Source organism: Natator depressus, chromosome 2 (genome assembly GCF_965152275.1).
Source record: "Natator depressus isolate rNatDep1 chromosome 2, rNatDep2.hap1, whole genome shotgun sequence".
NCBI classification, from domain to species: Eukaryota; Metazoa; Chordata; order Testudines; family Cheloniidae; genus Natator; species Natator depressus.
The window spans coordinates 255,656,817-255,669,821 of NC_134235.1; the positions used below are offsets into that span (position 1 = coordinate 255,656,817).

General features: G+C 46.3%; 1 protein-coding gene across 1 annotated transcript; it reads right to left on the minus strand.

Annotated features, from left to right (window-relative positions):
* Window positions 1-233: 233 nt before the first annotated feature.
* On the minus strand, window positions 234-7,535 carry HIGD1A (HIG1 hypoxia inducible domain family member 1A). Its single transcript, XM_074943444.1, has 4 exons — window positions 7,371-7,535; window positions 4,792-4,899; window positions 2,144-2,278; window positions 234-1,366 (listed from the first exon to the last, which is right to left on the minus strand). The coding sequence occupies exons 2-4, from the start codon at window positions 4,892-4,894 to the stop codon at window positions 1,302-1,304; spliced, it is 303 nt and encodes a 100-aa protein (XP_074799545.1). The 5' UTR covers window positions 4,895-4,899; window positions 7,371-7,535; the 3' UTR covers window positions 234-1,301.
* Window positions 7,536-13,005: the final 5,470 nt, after the last annotated feature.

Genomic DNA, 13,005 nt, shown 5'->3' on the forward strand with positions numbered 1-13,005 from the left:
CCTGCTCACAGGCCATCTCCCATCCTGGAGTAGGAGACAGTTCCCACAGCGACCATTCCCATAGAGGAGACGGGACGGGACGGCCAGAAAGCCTAAAGGTGGATTTGAGTTTCACAGCATCAGGGGGATTCCCTCATACTGCTTGTGTGCGAACCCAGCAATGCCCCTCAGCTCTCCCCATGTTACATGCACAGTAAAAATTAGACAGTTTGGAGTTGCTTACTGTATTTATTACAAATACTGTATTAGACACCATGCTATCTCCATGGAATGCCAGCAAGTTCAAGAAAGTGGAAGTTTACAGATTCGTGCATCACTTGATCAATATATTTGGCGATGAGGCTAGATTTTAATGAAGTTACCATAAATCACTAATGGAAGAGCGCTCCATATGATCTCACACCAAGGATAATAAAGGCAAAGGTCTAAGAAGTTTAGAGCTTCCATTGAAACAGCAATATCACACAAATTAAGTCAGGCATTCTAATTACATACTTAAAATGCATCACTTCAAGTACAGATTTAGTTTTCAAAATGTCATTTAAAAATGTTACATCATACACTTAATACTGCAAAAATAAATGAGCAGTTACCAAATTCAATAATCTGAGAAGCTGCAATCCATAATCTATTAAAAATAGGGCTTCTGGGCCTTGATTATTAGTATTGTGTAATAAATATGTTTAAATAGTTTTATCCACTAGTGAATGCTCAGCTCGTACTTCAAATAAAACTAAAAATAGGTCAGAACAAAATGTTTTTAAATACAAATTTAAGAACTACTTTGAGTGAGTTTAGTGCTAGTGAAAGTGCTAGATTACAGCCTTGGAGACTGAAGTCCTTTTATCTACAGGACAGAGATAACAGGCATGAGTACAACCTTCTCTACACAGACTTGCCTAGGTGCTTCAGCCATGAGCTGGAGGGACCACCTCTCCAATATAAGAAGGTTGTTTGGGCTCCAGGCCTATTTACAATTACCAGTTGTGTGTGGGGAGACTGGGTGGGAAAGGGAAGAGAGGCATTATGCTGCACAACAGACAAGTTGCTAGTGGGTATGGCAGTCTCAGTCCAAGAGAGCCAGCAGACTGTCACCACCAACTTGTGCTCGATTCAGACTTGTAACCTAAAGGTTCAATACCAGGCACGAGACATGTACAGTATTGTAGAACCACATCCTTGAATTTTTTATTTTATTTTTATTCCCCACCCCTCTTTTTTTTTCATTATTAAAAAGAAAATGACACCTCAATGTGAGGTCTATAACCAAGATACATAGACCACCACCAAGCACACAGATTTCAGTCATCTTTTTTCAACTCCTTGGGTTTTGCCAGGTATTCCCGATACATTGAGTAGAGCACACCTGAAATACAAACACAGGCAAAACAGTTAAATATACATCCTTTATTGAAGGAGAAGACTATTTCAAGAACTGTCTGCAGCCAGGAATACTACTAGCAAGAGAAGAAAATATGGGTGTCTGTATTCTTTATAATCTCACTTCCCATCTAGAATTTCAGTAATAGCCACAATTCATTTGTTAAAATGAAGGACAAACACACACACATTTCTCTACATACTGTTGGTATCAAAGCTAGTATGATTTATGGTCTAGCTATACCTTCAATTTAGATGCAAGCTAACAACTGCTGATCTTTCCCATGGAGAAATGAGTTTAAGAAAGTTAAAATTAATAATTGTCAAATAACTTTGGAGAAAGCAGAAGAGTTCAGAAACACCTTAAAATATCCACAACATGCATGGGGCAACTGTATTCTTTGTTTTCCTCACTGACTTAGCACCTTTGGAAAAAATCAAGCTAAGTGCCCCAAATGTTAACACAATTTCATGCGTGTGTGTAGAAAGTCAAGGGAGAAACTGGAGAGATGTGTTCAAACATGGTTACCTAGATACCAGGCACACTAATTTTATGATACTGAGCAAAGAAACCAGTTTACTAGCTCAGCCTCACTAAAAGAACTTACTATGTTTGCAAGTTTCTAGTGCAGTTAGAAATAGTTAATGGTTTACAAGCTACTCCAAGGTATTTATCCTTTAGTGTAAAGAACACTTTTAAAGTAAGTCTGCCATCATTAAGAGGTAATTAGGGCTGGACAACAGCTGCCTGTTTTATACATACCACAAGTCATTGCTCCAACAACAAAGCCCTGGGCTGCCACACGCATGTGAATCAGATGAATAGACATTTTTGTATTGCCTCTGTGCTTCAGTTTGTACAGTCCATAGCTTACAACTGCAACCAAGCCTGCCATCCCTATAAGGCAGGGTAAACAAGTGTTTAGTAATTACATGATTTTACATTCCTCACTCATAAGACTTGTTAAATTTTAAGTTGTTGACTTTTACTTTTAAAGCAAAAGCTACTTATAGACCCCCCCACACACACACACACAAGTGTTTTAGCCCCATCATTAACACGTAACAGTAACTACAGTGTTAGCTTATGTTCAGTAGGATTCATTTATAGGCAATTCCTTTCCCACCCAAGTAACGTCTAGGCTGACCCAGAAGCCAGCCCAGATTGAACCCCCAACAGAGTTTTGGTACTCCATTACTGGAGAACTGAGTTAAAAAAAACTAAGACATGGCATATCATTGCACAACATTCCTTCCAGGTAGACAGCTGGGGATAGCCAGCCTTGATGGATGTCAGGGCTGCTTTGATACTGGTCAGAAACTGCCGTAAGAGCAAATTAACTGCCTCTTCTTTTCAGAGGAATGCCCTTAGAGCTGTAGTTCAAAAACAAACAGGAGTTCTCAAATGCAACTCTGAACAAAGTTCAAACTGCATCCATGCACTAATAGCAGTACTAGATTTCTTGGTCTAGACACCCACAAATGAAGATTGTTATTTTTTGTATATGTCAAGTTTGACCCTGGATTCACTTGAATACTGGCATTGGACATGTCATGTTATTTCTCCTGTGCATTGGAGCATTAGCTCAACAGAGGACACATTTAATTGCCTCACCAATCTACAAGAATTCTTTGAGGGAGTCAACAAGCATGTGGACAAAGGAGATGTAGTGTGGGGGAGGGATAGCTCAGTGGTTTGAGCATTGGCCTGCTAAACTCAGGGTTCTGAGTTCAATCCCTGAGGGGGCCATTTAGGAATCTGGAGCAAAAATTGCAGATTGGTCCTGCTTTGCGCAGGGGGTTGGACTAGATGACCTCCTAAGGTCCCTTCCAACCCTGATATTCTATGATTCTATTTAGATTTTCAGAAATCTTTGACAAGATCCCTCACCAAAGGCTCTTAAGCAAAATAAGCAGCCATGGGATAAAAGGGAAGGTTCTCTCATGGATTGGTAACTGGTTAAAAGATAGGAAACAAAGGGTAGGAATAAATGGTCAGTTTTCAGAATGGAGAGAGGTAAATAGTGGTGTCCCCCAGAGATCTGTACTGGGCCCAGTCCTATTTAACATTCATAAATGAACTGGTCTGATGTCCATTTCTTCAACCAGAAGACTTCAGCACCTACAACTGTTAGTTTAGCAAGAGGCAAGTTCACACTTTTTTAAAGTGTCTAGTCACTTATTAATTTGGGAGAGTCTGAAGTGACCAGATGTAGTCCCTGTGACATATGACATCCTGGAAAAGCCTTATGGAATTAAGTATTTTAAGAGTCCATTGCATTAAAAATCCAATTGGTTATGTAGCTTCCCTAGGAACATAATTAATGCAATCTCTGGGAAATATTAGGAACTTCAAAGGACTTTTGGGGACAATGTGTGAAGTGGATTTCCTAGGAAATACTTAGGACTAGGGGGATGGAAGTGACCCACCCCTTTCGAAGCTTCCTTTGAGCGAAAAAACCCACTGCCTGGCTGATTGAAGAGACCGTATAGGTAAAGGTCCAGACTGGATAAAGCAGTGATTTAGAGTCATGAGGGTGACAGTTCTGAGCTGAGGCTGATGTGAACTTGTGACCATAGAAGAGATCCCATTGTGGGGTTTGAAGGACTAACCACCTGCCAGAGTCCATGTTGGAGCTGGGGTGATCTCTGGTGAGCATGTGTGTAGGTCCTTTTGTTGTTTTTAATATGTTTTCTCTAATTCTTTTATCCTAAGAATAAATAAGCTTGCATAGAAAGAGCTGTATGGTACCTAAACAAAGGGCAGTTAACACTGTTTTTAGTCTCTGAAGAGAAAGCAAACACGTCTGCTTAGGCAGTCTGTCTTGCTGGGAACAGTGAAGGCTGGGAACTGTTCAGCCTGGAAGTATCCAGGTCAGAAGGGAGACACTCATATCACCATCCAAGAGAGGTGACGGCCATGGGAGTCGGAAGCCTAGAATGGGTGCCCTTGCTGGGCCACAGAGAGGGAATACAGGTGCAGTTACTCTGAACTGTGACAGCCGTCTACTGCCAGGCCTCTGGGCTTGCTGCAAGGTATGTTTCCCCAAGTATAGGATCCACTACCCAAAATTTGAAATAAGGGGTGTGTAAGCAACTATCTTTTAAATGGAAGACAGAGGGAATTACAAGGAATACACAGACATTTTAAGTCTACAGTGTTTGATAAAGCTACCAGATAAGAGTATTAATTCAGGTAGAACACCATAATAGGTACAAGAGGTAGGGCAAAATTACCACAGTACTATACCGAATGAGGAAGCAATATTTCACAGTAATTTCCTGTTTGTAGTGAGTGACTACATTTATTATAATCACCGCCCATTACATGAACACTTATGCAACCATGTATTTTCCCAGATTTACTTGTCTTACTCCACAGCATCATTGCACTGTGAAATTGAAACTTACCAACAGGTACGAAGGGTGACTCTTTAGATTTTCTGATCAGTTTTGATGCTTGGCTGTTATCAGTCTCATAGCTAGGAAGAACGGATTTCTGACTAGATGTCATGTTGACTGAGGAGAAAAAGAAAATCTGCTTTAGAATTTAAGAGTTTTTTCACATTTGAGAGTTCTATAGAAGTAAGACCTTGAATGTACCACAAGTCTATAAAGGACAGTAACTTCCACTGTATATTCAGTTATAAACAAGATACAAGTCAAAAAACTTTGAACTGATAAGATGGTGTATGGCTTAATCCACACTAACTACTACAATGTTTATCTATACCACCAAGCTAAATTCAATTTTATGAATATAAAAACCTCAGAATGTAGGCATGGCTTTTACAATACAAGAATAAGCTTTGGTAGTAATTCCATATCAAACAGACATATCAAAAAGCCATTAGGCAACAGCTTCCTGTCGTACTTTCCACACAAAGAATTGAGTTCCCAGCTCCTTCATGAAAGGCACAGCCAATTCTGGTTTTTCACAAACTCTAAGCCAGTGAGCGCTTAGATCAGAAGCATTTCCTTGCAAAATTTCTGTCCTCCACCATATCAATTCATTTCTGTGGGGCTACTCATCCATGCTGGCACTGGATTTTAAGTGGGAGGAGGGGAAGGGGAAGAGTCCCTGACATATTTTGTGAGGAAAAACAGTAAGCCACTATAGAAGGTCAGCCAGCACATTTGACAAGCAGGGAAAAATGCACCTCCAGTATACTCTACTTTAAGATTAAACTATCTCAATTCAGATTTTTACTGAAGAGCCAGAAGCCTAATATTTAAAGAGAGAGTAGATGCTGGGTCTAGTATTGATATCAGACCCGCAGGAGTTTGTTTGATGGACACACCATAGTTTGCCTATGGGACATGTCAACCTTTTAAAAATAAATGGATTATCATTCCCACATCAATGAATACTTTTCTCATGCAATACTATTTCACCTACAATTAAAAAGTTCAAGTTGAAAGATGTTCTATCTATCAAGATAGAGTGGCAAAAAGGAACAGCTGCTAAGAGCAGAACACCACTGTTCAGACTGATGACTACCAAAAAAAAAAAAAAAGAAGAAAACCTGATATCAAGGCTTGCCAGTGACCCAATTTCAATATTTCCAGCAAGCATTGATAGGGAAGGATTTAAAAAAAAGAAAAAAAGCATCTATGTCACCATAGATTACTTCCTTCTTCAGACTCTGGCACTAGCACAATTCTTCCTATAATTCAGGAATGCTGGAAAAAAGAGCTGACTTTAGATGGTCAGTTCAGTAACTATTACAGACCTCCTACTCGGGCTGATTAGGCTGTATTTTTATTGTTTGAGTTTTCCTAACAATGTGCTCAGCACTGCAAGGCATAAAGAGAGTGTGCCTCACAAAGCTTTCCATCTCAGACAGTGCAGTGTAAATGGACTCTCATGAGAATAAATGCCCCATGGTATTTAAGTCATTTGTAAAGCACTGATTTACTCAAAAAGCAAGCTACGTATATGCATGTGCCAAATCATAATTTTGATGCCATTCATGTTTAAATATAGACTTATACACCTGAATTTGAAAAGACTGGCTTATTTATATTTTCACAACCAAGTTTACACCACTTTATCATACATATCGTGGGCAAGGAGAGAAAGGACAATACTTTATGAACATATTCAGGTCTAATCTGATTGTCAGTATTGAGAAGCTATGACAATCTTCTTAGTGGAGAAGTAACAATTTCGAATGCCCTTAACTATAAAATACCCTTAGCTATAAAATGGGACCTACAGCACCGATAAAAAGATGCAGAACAGCACCTGACATTTCGGTAAATGCGGAAGGGGAAGTCAAAACTAAATGCTCTCATGTTCTCCCACAGGGAGGAGACAGTAGGATGTTTAGTCAAATGCAAGGTAACGTATTTGTTTCGCCATGACCTTCAACTCAACCAGAGGTCACAGGAATGGCTTTCAGAGAGAAGACCCGTGTGGGGGGGGAGGAAGTGGAATCATGCTGAGGACAGCACCCCGAGGCAGCCCTTGTTTGGCACGGGGCATTTTCAGGTCATGAAGGGCTCAGCCCCCCAAGACGTACTCAGCACCTGACTCACCGGGAACGCTTCGCGGGGGGCGGGAGGGGTGTGCCTCGACCCTCAGGCAAGCTCCCTGGAGCGGGTACCCCGCCCAAGCCCCAAGGCAAGGCGCCCTGCTGGGGCGACCCCCACAGGCCCCCTTTGTTACTAGACTCGGAGATTTATCCTTCGCCCCCGGACAGGCAGGGACACCCTCCCCCGGAGGCGACGTTACCCCAGGCCTAGCGTAGCCCGGCCCCCTCCTCATTACATCACCCCCCACCCGTTACCCATATCCCAGCCCCCCCCCCCCCGGCCAGCTCCCTCCGCTCCGCCCCCGTGTCCTTCCAGCTTCCCGAACCCGCCCGCCAGCCCCGCGGCCACCACAGGCCCGCTCCAGCTCCGGGGCAGTACGCGGTCCCGTCCCCCCCCGACCCCTCGCCCCAGGCCTCCCGCTCCTCCCCCTCGGGCCCGCGACCCGCACTCACGCGCTCGCGACTCCCCGCTCAGCCCCTACACGACACCAGCGCTGAGGGAGCTACGCAGCCGCTGCCACTCGCTCCGAGACCGGCCGGCTTCTGCTGCCTGCGCGCGCGCGCCACCCCCCTGCTCTTATTGGCGGACAGAGTTCAGCCCACCCGGCGCGGGCGGGGGGCACCGCGGCTGGGGCGTTACCCGCCTACGGTCTCCACCCCCGAAACTACAGCTCCCAGCGTGCCTCGGGGAAACGGAGGCGCCATCCCGCGTGACCCAATGCCGGTGCGTGGGAAATCCGTCCCCGCCTCCCTCGTTATCAGCCAATCACATGGGAGGCTGGTGACGCCAGGTCCTTATATGGTCAAAGGAGGGGCTCGCTCCTCTGCAATGTAGCTGGCGGCGCTGCTGAGCCATCGTGACTCCGCTGAACGTGGGCCCGGCTGCGCCTGCGCCCGCGCGCGCGCCCCGGCCCACCCCAGTCATTCACAAAGCACGAGCCTGGCTTGGGAAAATCCCCTGGGTGCGAAAACCAGCCACTGGGGCCTTTCCGTGGCAGGGCACGTAACCTTCCCAAGCCTTTCTCCACTGCTGAGTGGTCCATGGAAGTTGTCTGTTTAAAGCAGAAGTAGAGACCCAATCACAGGCATCCAGGAGCTGGGACTTAAGCAAAACACCCGAAATCATAAGGCTTGGCCACACTGCTGATTGGAGAGCCAGACTGTTTACTGCTTGCGTTTTGGCTCATCCAAGTCCTAACTAGATTGTTCCAGCTGTGGATGGGGGGGGGGGGGCAGCACTAATGCAGTTCAGTCCCCTTTGTCTCTTGGCAGCTCTTGAGCCCCTGTGGCCAATGATCCTATCAGTGATCCTGGCTCCTTAAAACCACTTAACAGCTAGTTCCCCTGCAAAACTTTTACAAGTCTTCCCAGTACCTGTAGGATAACACCAGTTCTAAGGCATTATCTATATTGGGGAAAGGGAAACATTCTAACGTACAGATTTTCAACCCTGGGTGGGAAGGTGCGCCCCCTAGCCTTTCCTCCACCTAGGGACTGCAGGAACCTAGCAGCCGCTTTCTGGGAGCTGTGGTAAGCGCTCCTGGGGCCCCAAACCCCCTCATGCACACCTACCCCAGCCCAGAGCCCCTTCCTGCACCCCAAACCCCTCATTCCTGGCTCCACCCCAGAGCCTGCACCACTAGCCAGAGCCTTCACCCCCTGCACCCCAGTCCAGAGCCCTCTCCCACACCCTGAACAACTCATTTCTGGCCCCATCCGGAGCCTGCACCCCAACCTCCTCCCCCAGCCTGGTGAAAGTGGGGGGGGGGTAGGGAAGAGCGAGCGATGGAGGGAGGGTTGATGGAGAAAGCGGGGGCAGGGCCTCAGAGAAGGGGCAGAACCTTGGGGCAGTGTTTGGTTTTGTGCTATTAGAAAGTTAGCAACCCCCTAATTGCCCATTCAGATCTTTAAATAGGCTGTTGCTTTTCTCCCTGACTTTCCTGTATTGTTAAAGGGAAAGGAGGTTCCAGGACTGGTTCAAGTACAGACAAGTTGTTCTAGCTGATTTTAAAACTAGTTCGCCTAAGCCGATTTAAACCTGGTTAGAATAGAACAGAGGTGGCCAACCTGAGCCTGAGAAGGAGCCAGGATTTACCAATGTACATTGCCAAAGAGCCACAGTAATACATCAGCAGCCCCCCCATCAGCTCTTGCCCTCAAACCCCCAGTGCCTCCTGCCCGCCGGCAGCCCCGCCAGTCAGCGCCTGCCGCAATCAGCTGTTTAGCATGTGCAGGAGGCTCTGTGGGGGAGGGGGAGGAGCGAGGGCATGGCAGGCTCAGGGGTAGAGGACTTGGGGGAAGGAGTAGAGTGGGGGCAGAGCAGGGGGTTCAGCAGTGAGCACCCCCCTGCACATTGGAAAGTTAGCATCTGTAGCTCCAGCCCCAGAGTCAGTGCCTATGTGTAAGCGGGGGAACAGTCCCGCTATTGTGGGGAACTTTCCTGGCTTCTGCACTACCCCGGTGAAGTGGGCTAGCGAAAGGATCGGAGTCCTTGCTCCCACTTCCTTTACCCAGCGGCCTCCCTGCCCTTGAGGACTCCCCTTCCAGGCAGAGTCCTCGTAACCCCAACAAGGCTGGGCCCAGGATTCCTGGGGGGCTTGACCCCCAACCCTGCTGTGGTCACCTAGGACAGGGGCTGGGGTGTCCCTACTCTGGGGTACTCTCTCTGCACTGGGCACTTTTCTGACCCACTGACCATTACATACAAGTTAAAGCAAATGCAAGTTATGTAATCAACAATAAATTTTAAAAAGAATAAGGAAAAATGGGAAAGGTTAAAGGAAACACATCATCCCGCTCTGTGGCAGGGAACATCACAAACAATGTCTCTGGAATGTCAGGGCAGTTCACAGTCTGTTCCTTGTAAGTCCCAGGCCTCCTTCCCCTGCCCTGGCTGTGCTGCAGGGATGCGGTGGGCTGGACACTCGCTCTGGTAGTGGCCACACGCTCTCAGGCTCTAGGTGGCAGGACCCTTCTTCCCAGCGTTGCCCCATTCCTTTCAGAGTTACCAATCCCCCCCACAAGTCTGGCCTGCAGAGCCTCCTGGCTGAGGCGTCTCCCTATGCTGGGCCCTCACTTCATCGGCGCATGCAGTGGAAAATACAGTGGGGAGATTTATATACACAGAGAACATGAAACAATGGGTGTTACCATACACACTGTAACCAGAGTGATCAGGTAAGGTGAGCTATTACCAGCAGGAGAGCGGGGGGCGGAGGGGGAGAACCTTTTGTAGTGATAATCAAGGTGGGCTATTTCCAGCTGTTGACAAGAACATGTGAGGAACAGGCGCGGGGGGCGGGGGGGGAACATGGGGAAATAGTTTTACTTTGTGTAATGACCCATCCACTCCCGGTCTCTATTCAAGCCTAAATTAAATTGTATCCAGTTTGCAAATTAATTCCAATTCAGCAGTCTCTCCTTGGAGTCTGTTTTTGAAGTTTTTTTGTTGTAATATTGCCACTTTTTGGTCTGTAATCGAGTGACCAGAGAGACTGAAGTGTTCTCCGACTGGTTTTTGAATGTTATAATTCTTGACGTCTGATTTGTGTCCATTTATTCTTTTACGTAGCGACTGTCCGGTTTGACCAATGTACATGGCAGAGGGGCATTGCTGGCACATGATGGCATATATCACATTGGTAGATGTGCAGGTGGCCCCTGATAGAGTGGGTGATGTGATTAGGCCCTATGATGGTGTCCCCTGAATAGATATGTGGACACAGTTGGCAACGGGCTTTGTTGCAAGGATAGGTTCCTGGGTTAGTGGTTCTGTTGTGTGGTTGCTGGTATTTGCTTCAGGTTGGGGGGCTGGCTGTAGGCAAGGACTGGCCTGTCTCCCAAGATCTGTGAGAGTGATGGGTCGTCCTTCAGGATAGGTTGTAGATCCCTGATGATGCGTTGGAGAGGTTTTAGTTGGGGGCTGAAGGTGACGGCTAGTGGCGTTCTGTTATTTTCTTTACTGGGCCTGTCCTGCAGTAGGTAACTTCTGGGTACTCTTCTGGCTCTGTCAATCTGTTTCTTCACTTCAGCAGGTGGGTATTGTAGTTGTAAGAACACTTGATAGAGATCTTGTAGGTGTTTGTCTCTGTCTGAGGGGTTGGAGCAAATGCGGTTGTATTGTAGAGCTTGGCTGTAGACAATGGATCGCGTGGTGTGGTCTGGATGAAAGCTGGAGGCATGTAGGTAAGCTTAGCGGTCAGTAGGTTCTGGTATAGGGTGGTGTTTATGTGACCATCGCTTATTAGAACCATAGTGTCCAGGAAGTGGATCTCTTATGTGGACTGTCCAGGCTGAGGTTGAGGTGGGATGGAAATTGTTGAAATCATGGAGAATTCCTCAAGGCTTCTTTTCCATGGGTCCAGATGATGAAGATGTCACCAATGTAGAACAAGTAGAGTAGGGGCATTAGGTGATGAGAGCTGAGGAAACATTGTTCTAAGTCAGCTATAAAAATATTGGCATACTGTGGGGCCATGCGGGTACCCATAGCAGTGCCGCTGATTTGAAAGTATACATTGTTCCCAAATGTGAAATAGTTATGGGTGAGGACAAAGTCACAAAGTTCAGCCACCAGGTTTGCCGTGACATTCTCGGGGATACTGTTCCTGACGGCTTGTAGACCATCTTTGTGTGGAATGTTGGTGTAGAGGGCTTCTACATCCATAGTGGCTAGGATTCAGAGTAAAAGCCGTCTTAGTCTGTGTTCGCAAAAAGAAAAGGAGTACTTGTGGCACCTTAGAGACTAACCAATTTATTTGAGCATAAGCTTTCGTGAGCTACAGCTCACTTCATCGGATGCATACTGTGGAAAGTACACAAGATCTTTTTATATACACACAAAGCATGAAAAAATACCTCCTCCCACCCCACTCTCCTGCTGGTAATAGCTTATCTAAAGTGATCACTCTCCTTACAATGGTGTATGATAATCAAGGTGGGCCATTTCCAGCACAAATCCAGGGTTTAACAAGAACGTCTGAGGAGGGGGGAGGGGGTAGGAAAAAACAAGGGGAAATAGGTTACCTTGCATAATGACTTAGCCACTCCCAGTCTCTATTCAAGCCTAAGTTAATTGTATCAAATTTGCAAATGAATTCCAATTCAACAGTTACTTGCTGGAGTCTGGATTTGAAGTTTTTTTGTTGTAATATAGCAACTTTCATATCTGTAATCGCGTGACCAGAGAGATTGAAGTGTTCTCCGACTGGGGCAGCATCACTTGCCCCATATCCTCAGCCGTGCGGAACACAATGCCATCCACAGCCTCAGAAACAACTCTGAAATCATAATCAAAAAGGCTGACAAAGGAGGTGCTGTTGTCATCATGAATAGGTCGGAATATGAACAAGAGGCTGCTCGGCAGCTCTCCCAACACCACTTTCTACAAGCCATTACCCTCTGATCCCACTGAGAGTTACCAAAAGAAACTACAGCATTTGCTCAAGAAACTCCCTGAAAAAGCACAAGATCAAATCCGCACAGACACACCCCTGGAACCCCGACCTGGGATATTCTATCTACTACCCAAGATCCATAAACCTGGAAATCCTGGGCGCCCCATCATCTCAGGCATTGGCACCCTGACAGCAGGATTGTCTGGCTATGTAGACTCCCTCCTCAGGCCCTACACTACCAGTACTCCCAGCTACCTTTGAGACACCACTGACTTCCTGAGGAAACTACAATCCATCGGTGATCTTCCTGAAAACACCATCCTGGCCACTATGGATGTAGAAGCCCTCTACACCAACATTCCACACAAAGATGGACTACAAGCCGTCAAGAACACTATCCCCGATAATGTCACGGCTAACCTGGTGGCTGAACTTTGTGACTTTGTCCTTACCCATAACTATTTTACATTTGGGGACAATGTATACCTTCAGATCAGCGGCACTGCTATGGGTACCCGCATGGCCCCACAGTATGCCAACATTTTTATGGCTGACTTAGAACAACGCTTCCTCAGCTCTCGTCCCCTAACGCCCCTACTCTACTTGCGCTATATTGAGGACATCTTCATCATCTGGACCCATGGAAAAGAAGCCCTTGAGGAATTCCACCATGATTTCAACAATTTCCATCC